The 22,052-nt window shown below is 44.1% G+C and overlaps 2 protein-coding genes across 3 annotated transcripts in view; both read left to right on the top strand.

Moving 5' to 3' along the window:
* Positions 1-4,507: 4,507 nt before the first annotated feature.
* On the top strand, positions 4,508-5,536 carry LOC136949442 (neurogenic differentiation factor 4-like). Its single transcript, XM_067243737.1, has one exon. The coding sequence runs from the start codon at positions 4,508-4,510 to the stop codon at positions 5,534-5,536; it is 1,029 nt and encodes a 342-aa protein (XP_067099838.1).
* A 7,007-nt stretch (positions 5,537-12,543) lies between these two features.
* LOC136943072 (zinc finger protein 385A-like) overlaps positions 12,544-22,052 on the top strand; it is a 25,335-nt gene continuing 15,826 nt past the window's right edge. The window contains exon 1 of one of the 2 annotated variants that reach the window (XM_067236242.1): positions 12,544-12,611. In XM_067236242.1, the coding sequence (XP_067092343.1) occupies positions 12,599-12,611 (13 nt within the window). In that variant the 5' untranslated portion in view covers positions 12,544-12,598. Of the gene's footprint in view, positions 12,612-15,672; positions 15,850-22,052 lie in introns of those variants that run through there. The other variant, XM_067236232.1, reaches the window with a different exon arrangement.

The following is a 22,052-nucleotide window of genomic DNA, read 5'->3' as shown; positions in this document are numbered from 1 at the left end:
ATGGAACAGGGGGACACACTTGCACCCCTGTTTAAAGAGAGAATTAAAGGAGATGGATCTGCCTTAGATCCCATTATGTATCGGTGTGTGTGCGTTTGTGCCATACAACACTATAGGATAGTCACTTCATACAAAAACCACCGCCTTTCAGAAATTCATCTCATTTGGGCCTCACAAACTGGCTGTTAGGCTCAGAGAAAAAATTCTTTACTTCACTTTTGTCAGACCATATTACATTTTCTGGCCCAGTGCCTCTGAAAATGAGAAGAGTAAATGTTCTCTCTTTTCACACTCCCTTCATTTAAAAAATGAAATGAAATCAAATTAAGCCACAGAGGAGAAAAAATTCAATTGTTCCTTTTGTCACTCTCACAACTTCATAATCGAATTATAGCTGGCCACCCGCCACCCCCCCCATCCATTCCTCACACACACACAAACATAGACCCTAAATGGGCTTCCCCTGGCCCAACTCACACGCCACCTGACTTTTGTTTTGTAATTATATTATCCCGCTCTCTTTTGCGTGTTGTGGCTAATGGCTGAGCGGGCAAGCCCAGCTGCACATGCAGAGACAAAGCTGCTTATGGGGCCAGACAATGGGCCCGTGGAAAAGGGACGCCTGAAGGCGGTCAGCCAATGAACATACACCACAGGGGGCCAACGGAGGGTTTAGGGAAGGGTTAAGGGGTTTAAGGGTCTCTCTGAGGGAGTGTCTTATTTTGTGACCCATGGAGCGGTTTCTTCAATGGGATGGTTAGTTGAAGGGGCCAGATCATGGGCCAGATCAAGACCAGTCTCCCCACTGTTAGGTTAGGTTTGAGGGAGGTATAGCTTTGGCTAAGCTACAAGTCACTTTCTGGGCTGACGACGTACCGTGAAATTCAAAGTAACTTTCATTGTTTAGTTCTGTGTCTCTGTGAATGCCTCCTACACAATCTGACGAGTCTTTTCTCCTTCCTATTCATGACACCCAATATACTGTACAGAGACTAGAGCAGATGATCTTGAGGTGAATCATGATTCTTTTTCTGTACTGTAATCCAATACATTTACAGTATGAACATTTTAGGGATAGCTAAATTATTGTTGATTTGCTTTGCATTGTGTTTTGTGTTGTGATAATGAATGATGTTTATAGCAGTCAAAACTTGTAATTACACATAGACATGTTTTCCTGCCCAATCAGGCCAAGTTATCCATGAACATACTGTGTACACACACGACACACACATACACGTGTACAGACAAACGTCCCCACTGGGATGTTAGGATCTCTCTCAGGACTCCCAGACTGACAGATGGACGCAGCCCCTTTTCCCCACTGCAGCAAACAGAAGTGCGAGGGACACAGGAAGAGGTTGTGTCAGGAGTGAGTGCTTGTGTTGTGTTGGAGAGGGGGAAGAGAAAAGCTGATGCTCTTTTTTAACCAAACATAATAATCATCGTACCGACGTTAGATATGTGTGTGTGTGTGTGGTAATGCAGACTCCTAGGGGGTCAAGGTCTGAACAGTTTTGTGTCAGGTGAGTTGCCATTAGAGAATCGAAAGGCATCTGAGCCGGCAAACAGCTAGCTAGCCGGGTGTATATGAGGAGCCGTGGGAAACAGATAAAGTAGGGCCCATCTGCCAGTCAAGTTCATAGTGGATGACCAACACCAAAGGGGCCAGTGGAGAGTACAGGATAACTCAGTATCACATTTGGAAGTAAGACTTGAACTCAGTTGTGTCCTCATAATACAGTGTACAACTAACTTACATTAGAGTAATATTACAAACTAAGCGCTGACCTTGAATAATAAAAATCATAATAAATTGTCTTATATTTTACTTAATACTTGGAGTTTAAGTACTGTATTATTATTCAATAAATACATATGTTTAGGGTCAAAGTGAGAAACAGGATAGTGTGATGCCTTAGCTACACCATTCCCTAGTCATTCCCACTCTAGGGAGGAGAAAGGCTAGCCTCTCTTATTCCCATCCTGGGCTGCAGGTGTGGAATAGAACAGGCAGGGCCCCGGGGGGAGGGATGGGGGAATTGCTAGTCGACAGGGGAGTGTAAAGGGAGTGTAAGACACATCCATTGGGTGCACAGTCCCCCTCATTCTCCACACCTCATCCCCAAACATGAGCACATGTGATTCTTTATCTCATGGGATGATGGCTGCACCCCCACTCACTTCCCCTGTCTCCTTTACTTACTCAGTCGCCCAATTCTTTACATGCAAACACAACACACACACACACACTACATTATATTGTTCATGAAGTCATGAATGTCCAAACTGCAAGTGGTGGAACTTCACAAAACATAACTTTAATTGCATTTGGTAATGTGATATGAGACAAAAAGAAACACTGGTTTTGATTTTCCTTGGTTGGATGTTAGTAAGTAACACACTAAATGCAGCAAACTTGCAATGCCATGAATGTGGATATTTTGTCATTCACCTCACTTTGTCTCTTCCATTTCTGTCCGTCTCGTGAGGGGTGTTTCTTCAGCCCCATTTAATGAGCGTAATGTGGTGCAATGAGCGCATGCCGGACACAGTAGTTTGGCGCACGCGGATGCTTGAATGGACTGGGGAATGGCGCGAACACCTGCTCAAGCGCAACTCCAAGCTGTCACAGTTTGTTAGGCTCACACAAGAGCGCGTAGGCCTATAGCCATCTCTCGAAGTTGAGCTGCCTGATATGAATTTGGCTGATTTTTCCTACCACAACTAGCAGCTGCATGGCCACCAAAGAAATACGTTGCAATACATCAACTTTTCAAGTAGCCTGAAAGCCTTGAAAAACCATAATATAGTAGCTATGTTCAGTCAAAGACTCTCTTATTCTTTCTCTTTCTCTCTCTTGGTTTATGTCACCCCCCTCCCCCCCCCTCCCCCCCCCCCCCCCCCCCCCCCACACACACACACACTTCCAAAATGATGGCTGAAGCTGACAGTGGCCACGGGCCGGCCACGCGCAAACTCCGACACAGATAGATTGAACTGAGTTTTTGAGAGTGGGAGGAGTCACGCGCAGACTGAAATAGTGAGCCCCTGTCGCTTGACCCGTAGAGACTTCAGAGCTGAGATGGGACACTGACAATAACAGCAAAGTCTAACGAAAAGGTCCAATATAAGTCTAGTTGATGAATTTTCAAATATTTTTGAATTATTCCCTGCATTCACCAAAATCTTTAAGGAGATCCAGGAGAACGTACAATATCAGGTAGGCCATGCTTTAAAAACTTTTAGGGAACACCAGTGTTCATTTGAGTAAAAAGGATATTCTCCTTTGCGTAGGCGAATGGGCAACATGAACTTGGATCAAATCAAATGGAGTAGGCTAATCTTGACAATCATCTGATTTCTGTCGTCATTGTGTCTGGCATTATAATTTTTGGCATTATAATTTTGGGTATTATAAAAGTAACAGAATATTTTCACAGAGACGCATTGTCAAGTAATAAGGGGTCAACCTATCTGGCGAAGGGCTATATTTGTCAAATTATTCAATGCAAATCACCTTTACTCTATATCATCCACGAAATTGAAGGAATAGAAAAATGGTCAATGAGAATATATATCATGTCGGTTAATCTATAAAATCAGCAAAAATAGTGGAGAAAATAAATCGTTCCAGAATTTTAAATGTGGTCATTTATTCTTACTTGTCTGTTACTGATCCTGGGATGTGGTCTAACCTTGAATTAATCCGTCATCCCACGAAGCAAATCCCGCAATGCCCCAGATTGCGAACCCATCCTGGCACTACGACTTTACAGGGGGAATTACCGAGTTTAGAAGTCCCCCTGCGATCAAGATTAATGTAGAAACCTTATGTGCAAGGAGGCGACGGGAAAACACGGTCAAATGTTGGGCTAGTGCGTGCCTACTTTACATTGTCACGTTTGCACATAAATTCTTTTAACAGTTTAAAGTAATTGTATATATCATCTGATCTCCCCCCGTATAAAGACACAGGAAGATTTGTTCTTTTAAACACTTTAAAACACCTGTAGAGTATGGGAGCTGTCCATGCGTGTATGGTGCTGAAAATTACTGCATCAACGTCCTCAAACGTTCTCACACAAGTAGTTTGGAAATAATAGATGGTTTAAGATTATAACCCCTGAGAATAGTTTGTTTATATATTATTTCAGTTGCACACCACTCATTGAAACGTCCTAAAATGTCATGGGAACGGGCTTATTTGTGAAGAAATTCAAGTTCAACAACTAACTCATCCTCTGATGGATTGTTCATGTGTAAGTAGACGAGTTAAGTAACTTAACTCTTCGACCACCTTGAGTCAGTAATGTATGCAAGGTCAGTGGGCCATGTCAGAATGGATAAGGCTGCTATTAATAGCACAGATAAATGTGATCCCTCTGCCCGGATGAAAAATCCTGGATTCCAACATGCATGTAAATGTGGAACACTGCACTAGCCAAGCCCAGATGGATGCACATAGCAACATTTCTAATAGACCTTCTCTTGCTTCCAGAACATCATGATGTCCAAGACGTACAGGAGACCTGGGGAGGGATCAGATCTGGTTGGTTCCCTGGAGTGGATGGACAAAGATATGAGCTCCCCGGAAGGAGATGCGTCAATCGCATCTCAGCACTACAGAGAGAGCGGCCTGGGCCTCCAGGGACGGGAGCTGGGGAGTGAGGACATGGAAGATGAGGAGGAGGAGGAGGAGTGTGAGGGAGAAGACAGCGGGCCTAAAAGACGTGGGCCCAAGAGGAAGCGGATGACCAAAGCTCGACAGGAGCGTTTCCGTGCCCGGCGGGTGAAGGCTAATGCCAGGGAGCGCTCACGAATGCACGGTCTGAACGATGCCCTTGAGAACCTGCGCAGCATCATGCCCTGCCACTCCAAGACCCAGAAACTGTCAAAGATTGAGACTTTGCGTCTGGCCCGCAACTATATATGTGCTCTGTCAGAGGCCCTGGAGGGAGGCCAGTCCCTAGAAAGCAGGGCCTTCATGGAGACGCTGTGTACGGGACTCTCCCAGCCCACCAGCAACCTAGTGGCAGGTTGTTTGCAGCTTGGCCCAGCCCTGACGGGTGGGGACAGGCCTGAGGACCGGCATGGAGGCCGAGGGGGCCCCACCGTGCTGGGAGGGGTTGGGATGGTGGTCGGTCCAATAGGTTACTCCTCCCCAGGTTTGCCCAGCCCCCCCTATGGCACGCTAGACTCCACCCACATGCTACACATGCGGCCTGTGAAGGGTGTGGCTTACGAATGCCACTCCCCAAATGACTGTAATGGTGGAGGGGTGGGCACGCCCCCCTATGACGGCCCCCCGACGCCCCCTCTTAGCATTGGTAACAGCCTGGTGCCCAAACAGGAGCCCTCGCCCCATTACCTGCCCCCTCACAACTACCCCCCCCCTTCAATGAGCCTGACCGCGCACCAAGGGCAGGTCCTCTACCAGACATCCAGCTATGAAACACCTCTGGAGGGGCATTATGACTCCTATCACCCACCCCACATGGCCCCCCAACAGATTGGGACCGTTTACACAGACTAGGGAGCCTGGAAGCAGAGAGGATGCATGCATCTCTTCTCCAGCAGTCTGTCTTCCAGCTCTGACTGTGCTCTATCTCAACCAGAGACTTTCAGATGAGAGACCTTTGATGGAACTGAACACTGTGAAACCACTTCTTTGAAAAAGTAGAATAAGGATGTAGAGGAAGAACTGTTTACATTTTGTACGGTGCACAAGCACTGTGCTACATTAGGTTAGAGTCCAACACTGTTAAAATGTCTTTGCTTGATTTGAGTGGGATAGACTAAAGTCCTACAAAGGAAATCTACTTCAGCTCATTTCAACCACATAGGTAGAAGACCACCCTAGCACTTCTGATTAAGACTGGGAACAATAAACATATTTTTCACACAAATGCACATTTCTGTACCTTAATCTATTTATTATTCTCTAATTTAATATTTATACAGACTACAGTGAGATGTGTTGTATTTTCCTTTTCTAAATATGTTTGTCTTGGCCTTTTCTCTGTGAGCTGTCCTGGTTACATTGTGTACTGTGGCAGTATTTTGGCTTTCATTTTTCTCTTTCCATTTGTCTTTTGTCTATTGTCTTCTATTTTGCACTTCAAATTATTTCCCAGTGTAGTTTTACTAGTGTTATGTAACAGATGAGCAGGGAATATTTACTGATAAACAAATGTATACTATATTACTGAAATTGTATGGCCAACTGAATTGAATCTAGTATATATAGAAAACCTATGGGGTTATCTCAGGTTTAAAGGGAGCTCATGGACAATTAAAAGGCCTGATGTAACTGAATAATTCAAATATGTCAAACCATGCAAAATTGTTAATTAATTGAATTCACTGTATAGACAAATTCAATGTATTAACTTCGAGAAGAAACATTTGAATTGAGTTGAATCTACATAAAGGAATATGAAATTAAAGTGTTAAAATTGTAACAAATGTACAATTTTGTGTTTTATTATTTGATCACAACCATAATAAAAATAATAATGTCATACAGTGTAGTTCAATGAGTGCGTTTTGTCAGTGCATTACAAAAGAAATCCCAGAACCAATTTCCAAGATCATATCATATCAAAAGAACAGAAGAACAGGACACACTCTAGAAGGGAAGAAAGAATGAGAGCTCTAATGAGAGCCCTTGTACATCTCTTTTCTGCCTGCTGAGAACCCAACAAGAATGCACAAATGCTTCCTGGCAACCAAGTATACAAACCCAATGTACACTTTCTCTAACACACTGCTCAGAAGTCCTGTTTCTCCCTGCCCCGGTAAATTCAGCCGAAAGGGAGAAAAAAAGTAGATGAAAAATGGTTGTGTAAAAAGGAGAATTGTTTTGTTAAATGGCCTCCGTAGCTTTATTGTGAATCCAGCCTGTCCTTTCTCTTGACCCCTGACCTTGCATTGTGCCAAGGTTGCTCACTCTGGCAGGAGGGACAGCTGGGAGCACAGAGGGTGGGGCTTGTTGCTGACAGACGACTGGGAGGCCAAAGGCAAAGGAGTGGACAGTGACAGAGATACATCCATATTAAGCCCCTCCTCTAAACTGTTTCCTTCCACTTCCGTACTTATTGGAATTGCACATAACTCCACACACATAATGCCCCAGAGCTGACAAAGAGTTGAAATGCAATGACAAAACCCTTGTTCTCAGTCATCACACAAGTTTGGTGTGTGTGTATGTGTGTGTGTGTGTGTGTGTGTTTGTGTGTCACACACTTTTTACTTCTCCCTGAGAGACATAACATTCTCCCTTACAGCGGACTCCGTCAGTAGTCTCACAGACAAACTCTACCATTAGGAGGAAGGAACTGATCTATTCTGCCTCTTACTTACAGAACCACACAGCTCCCTGCCACCTGCCACCATCCACTTTCTTCCCTTCATTTAATTTCATTTCTCATCTTCCCTTCTCTCTATTTTGTTTAGCTACACTAATCCAGGACTGGTCCTAATGAAAGGGTGGATGTTCGAAGGGTGGATTGCAGGATAAAGGTCTGTGATTAACATGGCTGGCTACTGGGTTGGGAGGCTTTTCTGATGGAGACTGGGGTTTTCATAATCCGTAATATTCAACTGAGGTCAGCTCTGACAATCACAGGGAGAAAGACAAAGCTAAAGAAAGAGTGAGAGTGAGAGAGAGAGAGAGAGAGAGAGAGAGAAAGAGAGAGAGAAAGAGAGAGAGAAAGAGAGAAAGAGAGAAAGAGAGAAAGAGAGAAAGAGAGAAAGAGAGAAAGAGAGAAAGAGAGAAAGAGAAAGAAAGAAGCAATAATGGAATTGAGGACAGAAATGTAATAATATATGTTGGATTGAGTCGTATAGGACAAAGACAGAATAACTTTCTTGTCAACTTGCATTTGCACATATTTGATTTTTATGTCTTCACGCTAGAATGAATGTGCATGTATGCATGCTTTGCTACAAATGTTCCTCAGTCCAAAATGAGTGTGTGTGTGTGTGTGCGATCATGGGCCAGGGTCAATTGTGTTATGGTGTAAGAATTTATGTGAGTGTATGGGTGTGTGGGGGGTTGAGGGGTTAAAGAGCTGTGGATAGGCTGTGAGAGTGGGGCGTATTTGGAGGCGTATTTGTTTTGACCTCCCCGACCCTACTGCCCAACCGTTCCTCCACTGTAGAGAAACAAGGGAGCATGGACAGAAGGCATCTATTGGGTCTGCAAGACAGAGTGTGTATGCGTGTGCATGTGTGTTTTTGACAGTGTGTGTGTGTGAGAGAAAGAGAGATAGGGAGAGACAGAGATTAGTAGGTTTTTGTATCAAAGCCTTCGTTACTCCCCTTGTCTGTCCACACTTCAACCTGGTTTGAGAGGAGACCACCCACTGAGGGGGTCAGTTGATAGAGGTCAGGGGGTCACCAGGGGTCACATGTTATTGGTGGGAAGAGCTCTGTGGTGGTCAATGGTCCATGGCAGCATTAACTTGTGGGCCTGCCTGTATTGTTTCGTAACATTTACATGTTTACATCCTTGCATCCAGTCTTATATTGATGTTAGCTCAATCAAATGTTGGTGGTTCTGTGGATAAACTCTGTAATCCTGATATAAACGCTGATGGACGTCCCACGCTTGACTTGGCTTGGGGGGAAATACATTGCTTTGTTTTGATAGGGATTAGTATAATCCCCTGTGTGTGTGTGTGTGTGTGTGTGTGTGTGTGTGTGTGTGTGTGTGTGTGTGTACACCCATGTGTGTGCACGTGCGTGTATATATGTGTATATATGTGTTTGTGAACATGCGTGCACCTGTGTATGAGTGTGCAAGAGAGAGTGTACAAGTTTCTATGTATTCTCAATCACTCAATGAAACACGTGGGACTCTGATCAGACTGATATTGTGTGTGAGGATGTGACAGGCATATGAATAGGTTATGGAATATAAGGGCAGCAGATGGGACAGTTGAACATATATTCATGGGTTCATTGTTTGGTTAGGGATATCTGTATCCTGTATTTTTAAGGTAATAACTTAAACATGTAGAATTTATAGTGCAGTACACTATACATCCTTGTGGCCTAACTCTTTGTGTTCTTGTGTGTGTGTGTGTGTGTGTGTGTGTGTGTGTGTGTGTTTGTGCGTATGGGTGGGCCTGTGTGTGTTGGGATGGGATAAAACAGTATTAAGCATCTGATCAGAGCTCAGTGTCTGAATCTCTGCATTAACAGACTAATCCTGAGAGAGGGAAGAGAGGCAGTAGCTTCAGTAGTTCCTCATCTTCTCACTAAAATACCTTACATCACACACTCACTGTGCCACAGCAATGGCACTGCATTAGACAGTGCTCAACAACCACAGAACCACACAGACAACAAAAGTACACTGTCATGCCACAAAACACACCACATGTACTCACAAGGCACACATGAGGCACATACGAGAGACACACACAAGGCAGAACATTAGGCAAAGCAATTTTTTTTCTTAAAGCCGTAGTCTTGTTACTGCTGCTGTGTGACGGACAAAGGAGATGAAGGAGTGACAGCCCCACCATGTGGTCGAGGGCTGCACTGCAGGGATTTTGATGTCAAACGTGCCATAGCCACTAGATGGCCATGTAAGACAACAATTATATACAACAGAATTGCCAATAAATGAGGTCTGGAAAATGTATCTAGATTTACCCTCATCAGTGTTGATGATGAAAACAGTCTAGTAAGTCATGACAAGTCTACAAAATAAACCCAGGGATATTAGATTTTTTGTTCATCAAACCCTGATGTGCATTGTCTCTTCATAGCATGCTGTTTGACCAGACAACAGATCCTGTAATCAATATTCAGAAACAGCCTCATCCAGTGGCTTCAAGTAAGCAGATGGGGAGTTAGATGGAGTGAGTAGCCAGAAAGAAAGTGTGATGCATGGCGGATCCAACAGACACAGCAGACCAGGGACCTGGGGCCAGGAGAGAGGCCACAGTGCACATGTGGATGGAAGGTATGGGTTAATAGAGGTATTGTAATTGTCTGTGTATCAGAAATCTGCATACAGTATTGGGTTACCATCATCGGAATTGTGTGACTAATTACCATAGTCAGACAGGAAACAGGATTAATCAAGGATATTTGACTGATTAAAACTTCAAAGGCTACAGCACAGAAATGGGCTGCTAGAGAGATATAACAACTGAGCTGGATGTGTGGAGAAAGAGAGAGAGAGAGAGAGAGAGAGAGAGAGAGAGATGGAGGAGATAGAAATCAAGAGATAGAAGGATAGGGTAGGCTACATTGGCATGGTTTACAAAACAACGAGTCAAAAATGAAATCAGAAATTGAATATAAATAACTGTACCTTAATTTCAGTAAAACATCTGCATTGCTAAGTGTTTATACTGCATGTCATATTCCAGTGTAGTTATCATGAAACTGTACACTTTCACAAATCAGACAAACTGTTGACCAGAAACAGACGTGCATTATGGTACTGTGAAACTATCTCAAAACAAACCTTGAAAACGCTAAACACAATTCTGTTTAGGCTCACTGTGTGAGGTAATATACTGATACAGGTCAGGTGGCTGAGCGGTTAGGGAATCGGGCTAGTAATCTGAAGGTTGCCAGTTCGATTCCCGGCCGTGCCAAATGACGTTGTGTCCTTGGGCAAGGCACTTCACCCTACTTGCCTCAGGGGGAATGTCCCTGTACTTACTGTAAGTCGCTCTGGATAAAAGCGTCTGCTAAATGTAAAAACATTTTAAATGTGATACAAGTAGCCGGTATGCTGATACATAAAAACCTTGTGGACACTGGAGACATCTGTTAAAGGGACAGATTTAGATTAGAGAGAGAGGACTGAGATGTCCTACGTTAAGTTGCCATATTTAATGGCCAGTTCCAGTAAACATTTTATTAGAGATGAAGAGGGCGGGATCAGGAGAGAGAGAGGATAGAGAGAGCTGTAGGAGACAGGGAGGGCAATGCTCAAGGGGAGGGCGCGTCTGTGCCCCTGTAACACTATCCAAATGATCTCAGATGGGGAAATGTGCTTACAGAGCCAGTTTGCTGCCCTTCCTCTCTGTCCCCCAACCCCTCCATGGAGTGGGGCCAGGTGTGTGTGTGTGTGGGTGCGTGCATGTGTGTGTGGGAGAAAGACTTGTTTGTTTTGACCAGGGTGGGCTTCCTTAAACTCAACACATGGATGTGAGTTTACATGACGATTTACCTTCTCACAACCAACTCCTAGCTTGAGCCACTGAATGTGTAAATTGAACAGAGTAGCCTAACTGCTGACCTGTACTTATAAATGATCTTCCTGTAACACTTGTTACACTTAATATCCACATAATCAAACACCAATTTAGGTCTACACACTATTTGTCACCGGGCTGTTCAAATATAAATGTCACGGTAACACACTGGTGTAGAGGTAGTAACTGACTTCTATGAAAACCGTTTAGCGTGTCAGAATTAGATTGACATTTACTTGACATTGCACCATGCATCAGCCCCCACCACTATCTTCTACCTCTCTTATATGACATCCTGTGCAAGCACATTTTACGACATTGGATCTTAATTTCCTTTCAAACTAGCAGTGGTGTTGTAGCAGGGGATAACGTGCTAAGGGACTACATGAGTAGCACAGGAATGCTTAGCTGTATGTTGACTGTCTTGTATATCACTTGTGTGTTATTGCTTTGACTGCTTCTAAAAATAATAATTTGGTCTGGAACCTGAGTTTACATAGGCTGTTGTGGTGATTTAAATGTTTCTTGAATGACAAGAATGGTAAGCCAAATGAAGAGCATGTAAATTTAGCACAACAATATGAGGAAAGTTAGACAAAGTTGAAACAAAAATCTGTTTAATTGAGAATAGCATGTTAAAAAGTAATGGATGATTGAATGGTCCCAGTAGAACCAGCACCATGTACAATATAAACTGTTTTGACACTGGAGCTTATTGGGGAGGCCACTCAACTGACTGTGTGAATTCATTTCTAAGTTAAACAAGCAAACAGACAAACGCTTATCATAAAATCTTGTTATGCTTTCATCTGCCAATTTCACTTCTCTCTCCCTCTCAAATATGTTCCGTCCCCCTCCCCCTCTCCCTCTCCCCCCCTCCCTCTCCCTCTCCCCCCCTCCCTCTCCCTCTCCCCCCCTCCCTCTCCCTCTCCCCCCCTCCCTCTCCCTCTCCCCCCCTCCCTCTACCCCTCCCCCTCTCCTCCACCCCGCTCCCTCATTTCTTAAACACAGTTGTCCTCACATATTAGGTTCCCTGTCTTAAGAAGCAGAATTAGCCTCTGGAATCTTGTGCACTTGTTATGTTGTCTTCAAGGGGGTGGAGAAGCCAAAAAGGAGGGAGTGTGTGAGAAGAGAGGGGTATAGACAAAGACGGGTAGAAACATAGAGGACAGTGTCAAATAGGAAACAGGAAAATATTGTAGTGAGAAGCGAAATAAAGAATAAAGTGAACTAAAGAACGGGAGATAGAACGAGTGTGTGTATAAGTTGTTTAGAGAGAGAGAGAGTTAGAGAGGGAGAGAAAGATACAGTCCTCTGGGACTGTGGACACACTGGATCAGTTCAGCCTCCGAGCAGAAGAGGAGCTGTTAATGTGGGGCTCAGGTGAGGATGCTTTGTGCTATAGTATTACTGTAAACAGGTGCATGTTCTGACAGGTGCATGTTCTGACAGGTGCATGTTCTGACAGGTGCATGTTCTGACTGCTGAAGCAGTTTTCCTTGAGTCTTACACTGTATATTGTTGATGCTATCCAACTTCTAATGGATTAAAAGCACTGGGAAGTGGATACTGTGATTATTGGTAAAAATCAATTGTTGTTACTCAGGCTCTGAGCAAACCTAATTGTAGTGTGTTTGCTGAAATACAACTCCATATTGTGTAGAAATAGACACTGCTGACCCAATGAAGGGAGTCAGTAACATGACGGTGTCTATCTTTAACTTTCAAAAACAAGCTGTTAAAAAGGACAAAGTGATTTAGTGGTGTGCAAAGAGAAAGATTGCTTTCCTCTGAACCTGTTTCCCCTCTGCCCTCTTTATAGAAGTCTCTACATTCATCACCCCGAGAAGAGAGGGAGTGTAGGAGCGAGAAGTAGTTGTAATTGTCAGTAATTACCACGCTATAAGTGGCCTGGTGCACCAGGGGAGGGAAGAACAGACAGGGACACCTACTGATCTACTAAAGATCTAGATCTTCTGGATTGCTCAGTATACCAGAGTCAGCCACAGGTCAGAGTGGCAGGTTTGCTTATAACAGCAGCGTTACAGGAGACTGCAAAGTTCCACAATTCCGAATCTGTATTTGTGTGAGAAAGAGAGAGAGGGTATGTGTATGTGCGTGTGCGTGTGCAAGAGAGAGAGAGGGTAAGTGTATGTGTATGTGTGAGAAAGAGAGAGAGGGTATGTGTATGTGTATGTGTGAGAAAGAGAGAGAGGGTATGTGTATGTGTATGTGTGAGAAAGAGAGAGAGGGTATGTGTATGTGTGTGTGAGAAAGAGAGAGAGGGAATGTGTATGTGTGTGTGTGAGAAAGAGAGAGATGGTATGTGTATGTGTGTGTGTGTGTGTGTGTGTGTGCAAGAGAGAGAGGGTATGTGTATGTGTGTGTGTGCAAGAGAGAGAGAAAACCCCAGAGAGATTGAGAGGAAGAGCGTGAGAAAAAAAGAGAAAGACAAAGGGACGAAGAAAGAGAAAGAGAAAAAAAGAGAGAAAGAGAGATATATAGAAAGAGAGAGAGAAAGACAGAATGCACCAGAGAGAGAGAGAGCTAGGATCAGACTGATGAAAGTATGTTGTAAGCTTGTTCAGTGGTGTTACTTGTCTTAAGTTGTCAGAAGAAGTCTTAATTAAATATGGGTCTGCCTCTTTACAATGAACTGTTAACGATCAGGGCTAATATTAGAGTTTAACAAGCCTGTCGACACGGTTTGACCTATTACTGCAATTGGAGAGAGGTATAGGGTGATTGGAGACACACTCACACATGTATATCCACACACCGCAAAAGGGAATACAGAAGTGTTTTATTTTGTCATTTTGAGCAATCAATCAACAACAGATTTGGAATGTATTAGACTAAGATGTCCCTGCATTCAACACAGAGACACACACACACATCCATGCTGTGACACACAGAGACACACACACACATCCATGGTGTGACATCCAAGCCCAGTCGTCAGGTTTCAGTCTCTCATGGTGACATCCATTAAAGTCCTGCTCTGTCAGCCCTTCTGCCCATAGACAGCTCCATTAGCACCTGGACCATTGGCCACTACAATACCCTCACCTGCATTATTCAGAATGACCCTACTAATGAGGAAACCCTATCCATCACACACACACACACACACACACACTCACACACTCACACACACACTCACACGGTCCCCTAGCTACCACACTACAACTTTTCCCTCGATGCCTGTTGGCCACATCTACATTGGGAGGTTAAGAATATCTTCTAAGGCTGGCTCCTCATGCAGAGACACAGATCCTCATTCAACACCTCACCCTGTCATTCCTCTGACATCATCTTCCTTCATTCTGAACTGTCACTCCATCTTCGTTTCCTCACCTCATCCCTTCATCCATCGTCTGTTTGCATCTATATCAATCTCCCCCTTCCTCTTGTCTTCTATGCCAGCTTTTCCAGCTGTCAGTCCATATCCCATCTCTCTCTCTCTCTCTCTCTCTCTCTCTCTCTCTCTCCATCACTATCTTTCCTTATTTATCTCCTCATCCCTCTACGTCTTGTCGTACCGCTCTCTTGCCTTCTGTCAGTTCAGTTCTAGAAGCGGACATGTAGAAGGATGACCTTCTTTGTCAGCGTTTCATCATGATGTGATATTTGGTGCTGTAACATAATGAATCTTACCCAGACCTCCCTCCTCTTAACTTTGATTTCATTTCAGAGTACTCAGCATGTTTGGTGAGAGGATGACAGACAGACAAACAGACAAACAGATACACAGACAGAAATTGAGAGTCAGAAACCCAGATGAGCAATAACAGGAGGAGTAGAAGAGGGAAACAGAGAGAGAGCGAGAGCAAAAGCGACAGCAGCATTATCACTCAGACTAACGTCTGCCTCCTGATTTGAACACCCCCAGAAAATATTCAGCAGGGGCTTCCCTTATTGGCCAGGGCTCCCACCAATCCGAGTACAGACATGTAAGGTGCCTTTAGGTTATACCCAGCCCCAAAAACTGAGAGAGAGAGAGAGAGAGAGAGAGAGAGAGAGAGAGAGAGAGAGAGAGAGAGAGAGAGAGAGAGAGAGAGAGAGAGAGAGAGAGAGAGAGAGAGAGAGGGAAAGAAGCTTGGCTCTCAGTGTTTCTCTGGCGGGCTGTGATGCAGCAGAGGTTTTTCATGTTAGGGAAGCTTCAGTCTGGGGTCTATTCTCTGGTAGCCAGTGAAAATTAGAGGATACAAATAATTTGTGAATGCTGGTATCCTTCCATTGCATTCATTCTGTACTACGTTCAGCATCTCAGAAGATACAAGGACAGCTTGCTTTTGGAGGACCCTCTCCTGAACTGGACTAGGGAGAGAGAGAGAGAGAGAGAGAGAGAGAGAGAGAGAGAGAGAGAGAGAGAGAGAGAGAGAGAGAGAAAGAGAGAGAGAAAAAGTATGAGAGAGAGACAGAAGCATTGTAAATTATATTAGACTGTACTTCTGGGTTATAAAGTTTCTCCATGTCAGATTGGTGATACCAAAGCAGGCAGCCAAGACAGCGTACTGTACCGTAACATTCTCAGTGTGGACAAACAGGAGTGTGAGCAAAGATACTAAAGTTTGTCTTGAGAGGAGGAGAGTGGAAGGCTACTACAGGATGATTCTGGGTAAGTGGAAACCTCTACCATTCTTCCCTTTTCTATTTTTGACTCAAAGTTGGAGCTACTTGACTGGAAAAGTAGTTCTCTGTGATATTATGTACCTTCAAAACAAAGTTTACTCCTCAGTCAGCGACAACTTTATATGGTACTTAAACAAAGACTAATAAAATCCTGTTTGGGAAAACCGTTTGTAAACGAGGGAGATGCTTGTGCCCAGTCAAACTACAGTGTGTGTTGCTGCCCCTGTGTGTTGATGCTGTCCTAGTGTGTGTGTGTGTGTGTGTGTGCGTGTGTGTGTGTGTGTGCGTGTGTGTGTGTGCGTGTGTGTGTGTGTGTGCGTGCGTGCATGCCTTCTTGGTTGGTTTGTGGCCAAGCATGAGATTGTGAAACATAGAAGTCTATTAACAAGGTCCTGGCTCTAAGGCACATGTTGTTTAACGCAGATAGCACTGACCTGGTAGCCAACACACACACACATACATAACTATAGATCTGGAAAATGAGCTCTGTCTTTTGAACTTGAAATGGCACAACCTTCCTCTCATGTCCTTTTTTACATTCACACATACACACACTTTCTCATTCTTCCTGTCTCTTTCTCACGTACACAAACCCCACCATATTCACACACATATGCACATGCACACACAAATACATACATACTGGCCAGCACACACACACACACAAAAGCACACATAAAACACATGTAATAATAAATACACACTATCCCTAAACCTGCTCACACATAAATCTTGTTCTTTTCACTGCGGTTAGTGAGGCTTGGAAATGATAAATGGATTATTGACCGAAGTGTCCAATGAAGCCGGAACACAATACAGCTTGATATGTGTGTTTGTGAGAGTGTGTGTCCTTTTTTGTATGCCTCTGTGTGTGTATGTGTGAGTATGTGTCCCCTGTTGGTTGTCCCACTGATTGTCTATGCTGCATTTCCTTTCGGTCAGAGCCTTTTCTCAGTCACAGGGTGAATAATTGAACATAATTGGATACACTCTGGTGGGCTTCTGATTAGAACACTATCTGTACAATGCAAGTGGTAAAATGCATTTCATTGGTTACCCCCTGGCTTGGTGTGTATGTCGAGTGTGCACAGTAAGTGTGTTGAGTGGCCATTGTGTGTAGCTGTATGTGTGTGAGGTGACTCTTGTCCATATTCATACTCATCCATAATTGTGTGTGTGTTTAATGGATGAGAGCATGTGTTTTCCTGTGATCTCTAATTGACCTTGAGCGAGATGGGTAAACAGTCTACCAACCAATGCAGTGGCTATGAACCAGCAGCATCATCAACAGGAAGCCCAAGGTGTCCTGACAGAGGATCCATGGGCACACGGTAGCATTCATGGTGTTGGATATAACCTCTGAGTGATACATGACTGCACAATTACACTCTTTTGAATAAGAGATAGGGCGCCAGAGAGACTGAAATAGTTGACTGTGGTCTCACTAATGCTAGTGATTAAGTTGACAATGAGAGAGAAATAGGGAGATTTCTCCCTTCTACAGAAAGGAGAGACAGAGAGAGAGAGAGAGAGAGAGAGAGAGAGAGAGAGAGAGAGAGAGAGAGAGAGAGAGAGAGAGAGAGAGAGAGAGAGAAGGAGAAATGAGTAGATAAAAATAAAGTAGGAGTGGAGGTGATGGTGTTCGAATGGATTGGAAAAGATGGCAACCTTAAATGATAATTTAGTTTTTATAAATTAAAACCTTTTCATGTTAAGCTCTCTCTCTTTCTCCCTCTCTCCCCCTCTTCCTCTCTCTCACACACACATTCTCTCTGGGAATAGGTTCAGTGAAATCTCTTTTACCCCACTCTCTCTCTCTCTCTCTCTCTCTCTCTCTCCCTCTCTCTCTCTCTCTCTCTCTCTCTCTCTCTCTCTCTCTCTCTCTCTCTCTCTTCTCTCCTCTCTCTCTCTCTCTCTCCTAGTCTTCTCACAGACAGTGTGTCAGTCTGCTCCTCCTCCACCTGGTAAACAGTATCAGAGCTTCCATCAGCAATGTCCTCTATCTGTCTCTGCTCTGTCCATCAGCTACACCATCCTTCCTCTCTCTCTATCTCCGCCCTTGCCCTCCATCCTTTCATCACAGTGTTTCACCTTTCTTCTTTCTCTCTCTCTCTCTCTCTCTCTCTCACTCTCTCTCTCTCTCTCTCTCTCTCTCTCTCTCTCTCTCTCTCTCTCTCTCATCTCTCTCTCTCTCTCTCTCTCTCTCTCTCTCTCTCTCTCTCTCTCTCTCTCTCTCTCTCTCTCTCTCTCTCTCTCTCTCTCCTCTCTCTCTCTCTGTCTCTATGTCTCTCTCTCTCTATGTCTCTCTCTCTCTCTCTCTCTCTCTAACTCCTCACTGGTAATGCATGGGGATTGGAAATGTACTGTTGTTTCGTAACCTTTTCTTGCCTTTCACGATGAATATTTCATTCTGGAGGGTTTGAGGTCTTCATTTATTTATCATTGAGAGACGTCCTCTCCTGGTCTGACACAAGGATGTGCTGAGTGAGCTCTATAAAAAATGGTGATGGCTTACCGTGATCCATACTGTTCACTGAGCAAAGAAAACCTTAGAGTGTGTGTGTACGTCTGTGTGCGTGCTTCTTCTGTCAGCCTGTGTGAATTCACCTCAAATGTCCACACATTCGTCACCACCAAAGGCAAAGGATGTGCATGGTTCTCTGAAAAACCAAATGACCTTTAAATGTAAGCAGGGCAGTGAAGGATGGAAAGTAATGCCATTTAAGATGGGAAACCTTTCTGTTGTGTGTTTGAGAGACAGACAGACACACGTGTGGCATAAAGTCAACTTCCCAGAAAAGACACCCAAAGTAAAACCACACAAGCTCGCTGTCCTGAAACTACTTGTTTTCTTCATGGAGCTAACCTGTAATTAACCACTGAGTCTATTTCTATAGTGGGAGTTTCACAGATGGAGCTGGCTGCTAGTTTTGCTAGTGTTTTCTTAGAGTGGGCGGGGGGGGGGAACTGCAGTCCTGATGACTCTCTTTCTGTTTGCTTCCCATTGTGAAATCCCTGACAGCACCTGGCTAATTGATGTCATCCTTTTATTAGCTTATGTGTGTGTATATGTGTGTGTGTGTCTGAGTGTGTGTACAGTATGTGTGCATGATCAGGTTTCTCAGGACTCTTGTTATTTCCTTTCTTCCTGCGCAGGTGTGTAAAACATTGGCCAAATAAAAGCTGTGTACCACTAGTATAACATGGACCTGTGGGCACTGCTGATTCATTCCTCGTATTGGCTAGGTTACACACCCTCTGAGTGGTTTCATATTGTGGTCTCTGTTTGTCTGGCCCTTTGTGTATTATAAAAACCTAATGTAATAATGGACAAATAAACTGCAGTACAAAGTCTCCCCCTGAGGATGAAAAAGCTCCAGTAACTGACTGGGGGGAAGACAGCCGGCAGGATATCTGGCAGCTAGCACTTATACATTAACCTCGAAACGTTGCTTTGGAATCTAAAGTTTTTTGTCTCAAACAAATATTTTCCTTCTCTCTACAACCTTCTTTCTTTTGTCCTATTTCTCTTCTTTCCCTATCTCCCTGTCTGACACATACACACACAGGGATAGACTTGTGATGTTCTGACCTCCTTCTCTCTGGATTCCGTCTCCTCTATATGTGACTCATGTGTTCTTGACTCATGTGTCACCTCAGCTCAGTGGTTGTGCCACGGACTCAGCCCCCCCTCCTCCATTACACACACACAGAGATGTGAGTTCTGTGGAAAAAGGGTTTCCTGTAGTGCTGCCATGGAGCTTTGTCCATGTGAACGCCCCATCAGTCCTCTCCTTCCACAGCCTGTGTGTCTGTCTGGGTGGTGTCACCAGCAGATGGTACATCCTCTCTATATTAACCGGCAGGTTAAACATAGCTCTTTACCTCCTGCTGTCACCTTGGGTTCACCTCAAAATATGCAGCCCCCCTCCCCCAACCCCTGCCTCTTCTCCTCCTACAAACCAGACTCTCCCCCATTCAATTCACCCTCACAGCTTATCCTCTCATCCCCCCTCTCTCCTTTCACTAGCTCTGCTCCATTCCACACATCCATAATTCCCTGTCCCCTCTCTCTATCCAACCTTCATTCCTTTCCTCCCCTTAATCTGTGATTTTTGCATCTTCTCCTCACTCTGTCCCCATCTCTCAATCTTCATCAGATGTGATTGGCTGTAGGGACTCTGCACAGTTAGAGGGCATACCACGCATGATTAAAGCTATTTCTCCTTTCAAACTCATTTTTTCGAGACTCCATCCCAATCTGTGTGTATTTGTGTGTGTGTGCGTGTGTATGTGTGTGTGTGTGCGTGTGTATGTGTGTGTGTGTGTATGTGTGTGTGCACATGTGCGTGTATGTGCATGCCTATGTGCGTGATGAGGTCTCTTTGAAATAAACATCTGCACAGAGAAAAACGTTTCATGGGAGGAATCTGAATAATGCACAGAAATGGCAACATTTCATTTATTAGTAGAGAGAAGCTCCTGAATAACTGTGGGACAGAGGGAGAATGGTGGTCACTCTGAGCATAACTCAGACTCACACAGAGTACCTGTCAGGTTTCTTGGCTAGGTCAAAGACAACATAAAAATCTCGACACTGAGGTGCAGTATGAATAACATAGTGAGCAGACTGAAGTCAACCATGTGTTCTCTTTCATTCTGTAATCATTCTGCAGTATCATCTAATAGTACCATAATTATGATTCAGAGGAGAACTGTGCCTCAATTATGCATGCACTCATCTCTAATGACAAGTATGAAAATAAGAATGTGTGTGTGCATGAGCTGGTGTGAGTTATTTTCTCAAAGTTGTCTTTAACATAATACAATCAGCATCAGCTATGTTACTTTAGTTAATTACACTCCCATAGCTTCAGCAACAGAGAATTAAGGTTGTTGATGATGAGAGATGAAGTGAGAGGGAAAGAGTATGTTGATGTGGGTGCTTGTGTTTATATGTGCTTGTGCTTGTGTGTGTGCCCTGTGTGTTTTTACCCCATGATAAGGTCAACAAATAGCTGCCTTTGGCTTGAGGGTGAGCTAAGCTGCAGTAAATACGATTTCATGACCAGCCCGTCACAGTGGGAGAATGTGACACCAAACGAGGGCCCTATTTCCCTTGCAACATTAGCAGTGTACATTTCTATAGAACATAACTCTGAAACACTGCTCTGCCCCTTCAATACCATCCTAGCTGAATGTTAATAGAGTCCTCAAATATGTTTTTTTCTGGTAATGCATCTTGCTTTGTCCTTGACAATGCTCTACTGTGGTTGTCTTTCATTTAACCTTTATCAGTCTCCATCTGTTATATGGATATAACATGATATGAATCCTGAAATGTTATGCTACAGTCCCTTTAACAAAACACAGCAAGAGACATTAGGAATTAGGTAACCCGATTCAGTGAGGGTTTCATTATTGATGGCCGTACAAAGAAGGATGTTTGAAACTAACTCCTTGTAAACAACCCTATGTCATCCAAATTTATGCCGTTTCCAGAGATTACAATGGTAGACACACACACACACACACACACACACACACACACACACACGCACAGCTGAGCTGTGACTAAGGCTGCCGAAATTGGCAATTCATTTAGCCAATTCAGGCTTAATGATCACAGAGGTAATGTCAATGTCAGTGATGCAGTGCCTCTCAGTATTCCCTGCCTGTCTTCTTTCTCTCTCCCGGCTCCAACAAACAGCACAGGGTGAGTGGGCATGCTCAGGTGTGTGTCTGGGATGGGCTCCACACCTACAGACAGCCTGCTGAGTGCTTGCAGCAGTGCAGGATCCCACTACAGTACCTGGCCTAGGGCTCCCCAGCTTCAGTCACACTGGATCATCTTAGCACAGCATGTGGGCCTGTCAACCAGGCCACATCTGCATGGACATTGGCTGCTGTGCTCAGAAGCGTTATGAAATTAGCAACTGTACTGGATTAGTGATCCACCAGCATCTGACTGAAGACTCTCTCACTGCAGCGTGGGAGTGCCAGGACCTTCCTCCAGGACTGTGTGTCTGGAGGAAGGTTCTGGGGATCACACAGAGGTGATCTATCTGATCTAAGAGATCATGCACTGTATGGGATCTTTTGGGTTTTCTGGATCTCTGTCTTTTTAGTTACATTACATTTACATTTAGTCATTTAGCAGACGCTCTTATCCAGAGCGACTTACAGTAA

The sequence above is a fragment of the Osmerus mordax genome, chromosome 1 (assembly GCF_038355195.1).
Source record: "Osmerus mordax isolate fOsmMor3 chromosome 1, fOsmMor3.pri, whole genome shotgun sequence".
Lineage (NCBI taxonomy): Eukaryota > Metazoa > Chordata > Actinopteri > Osmeriformes > Osmeridae > Osmerus > Osmerus mordax.
This window is presented reverse-complemented; position numbering and strand designations above follow the sequence as displayed.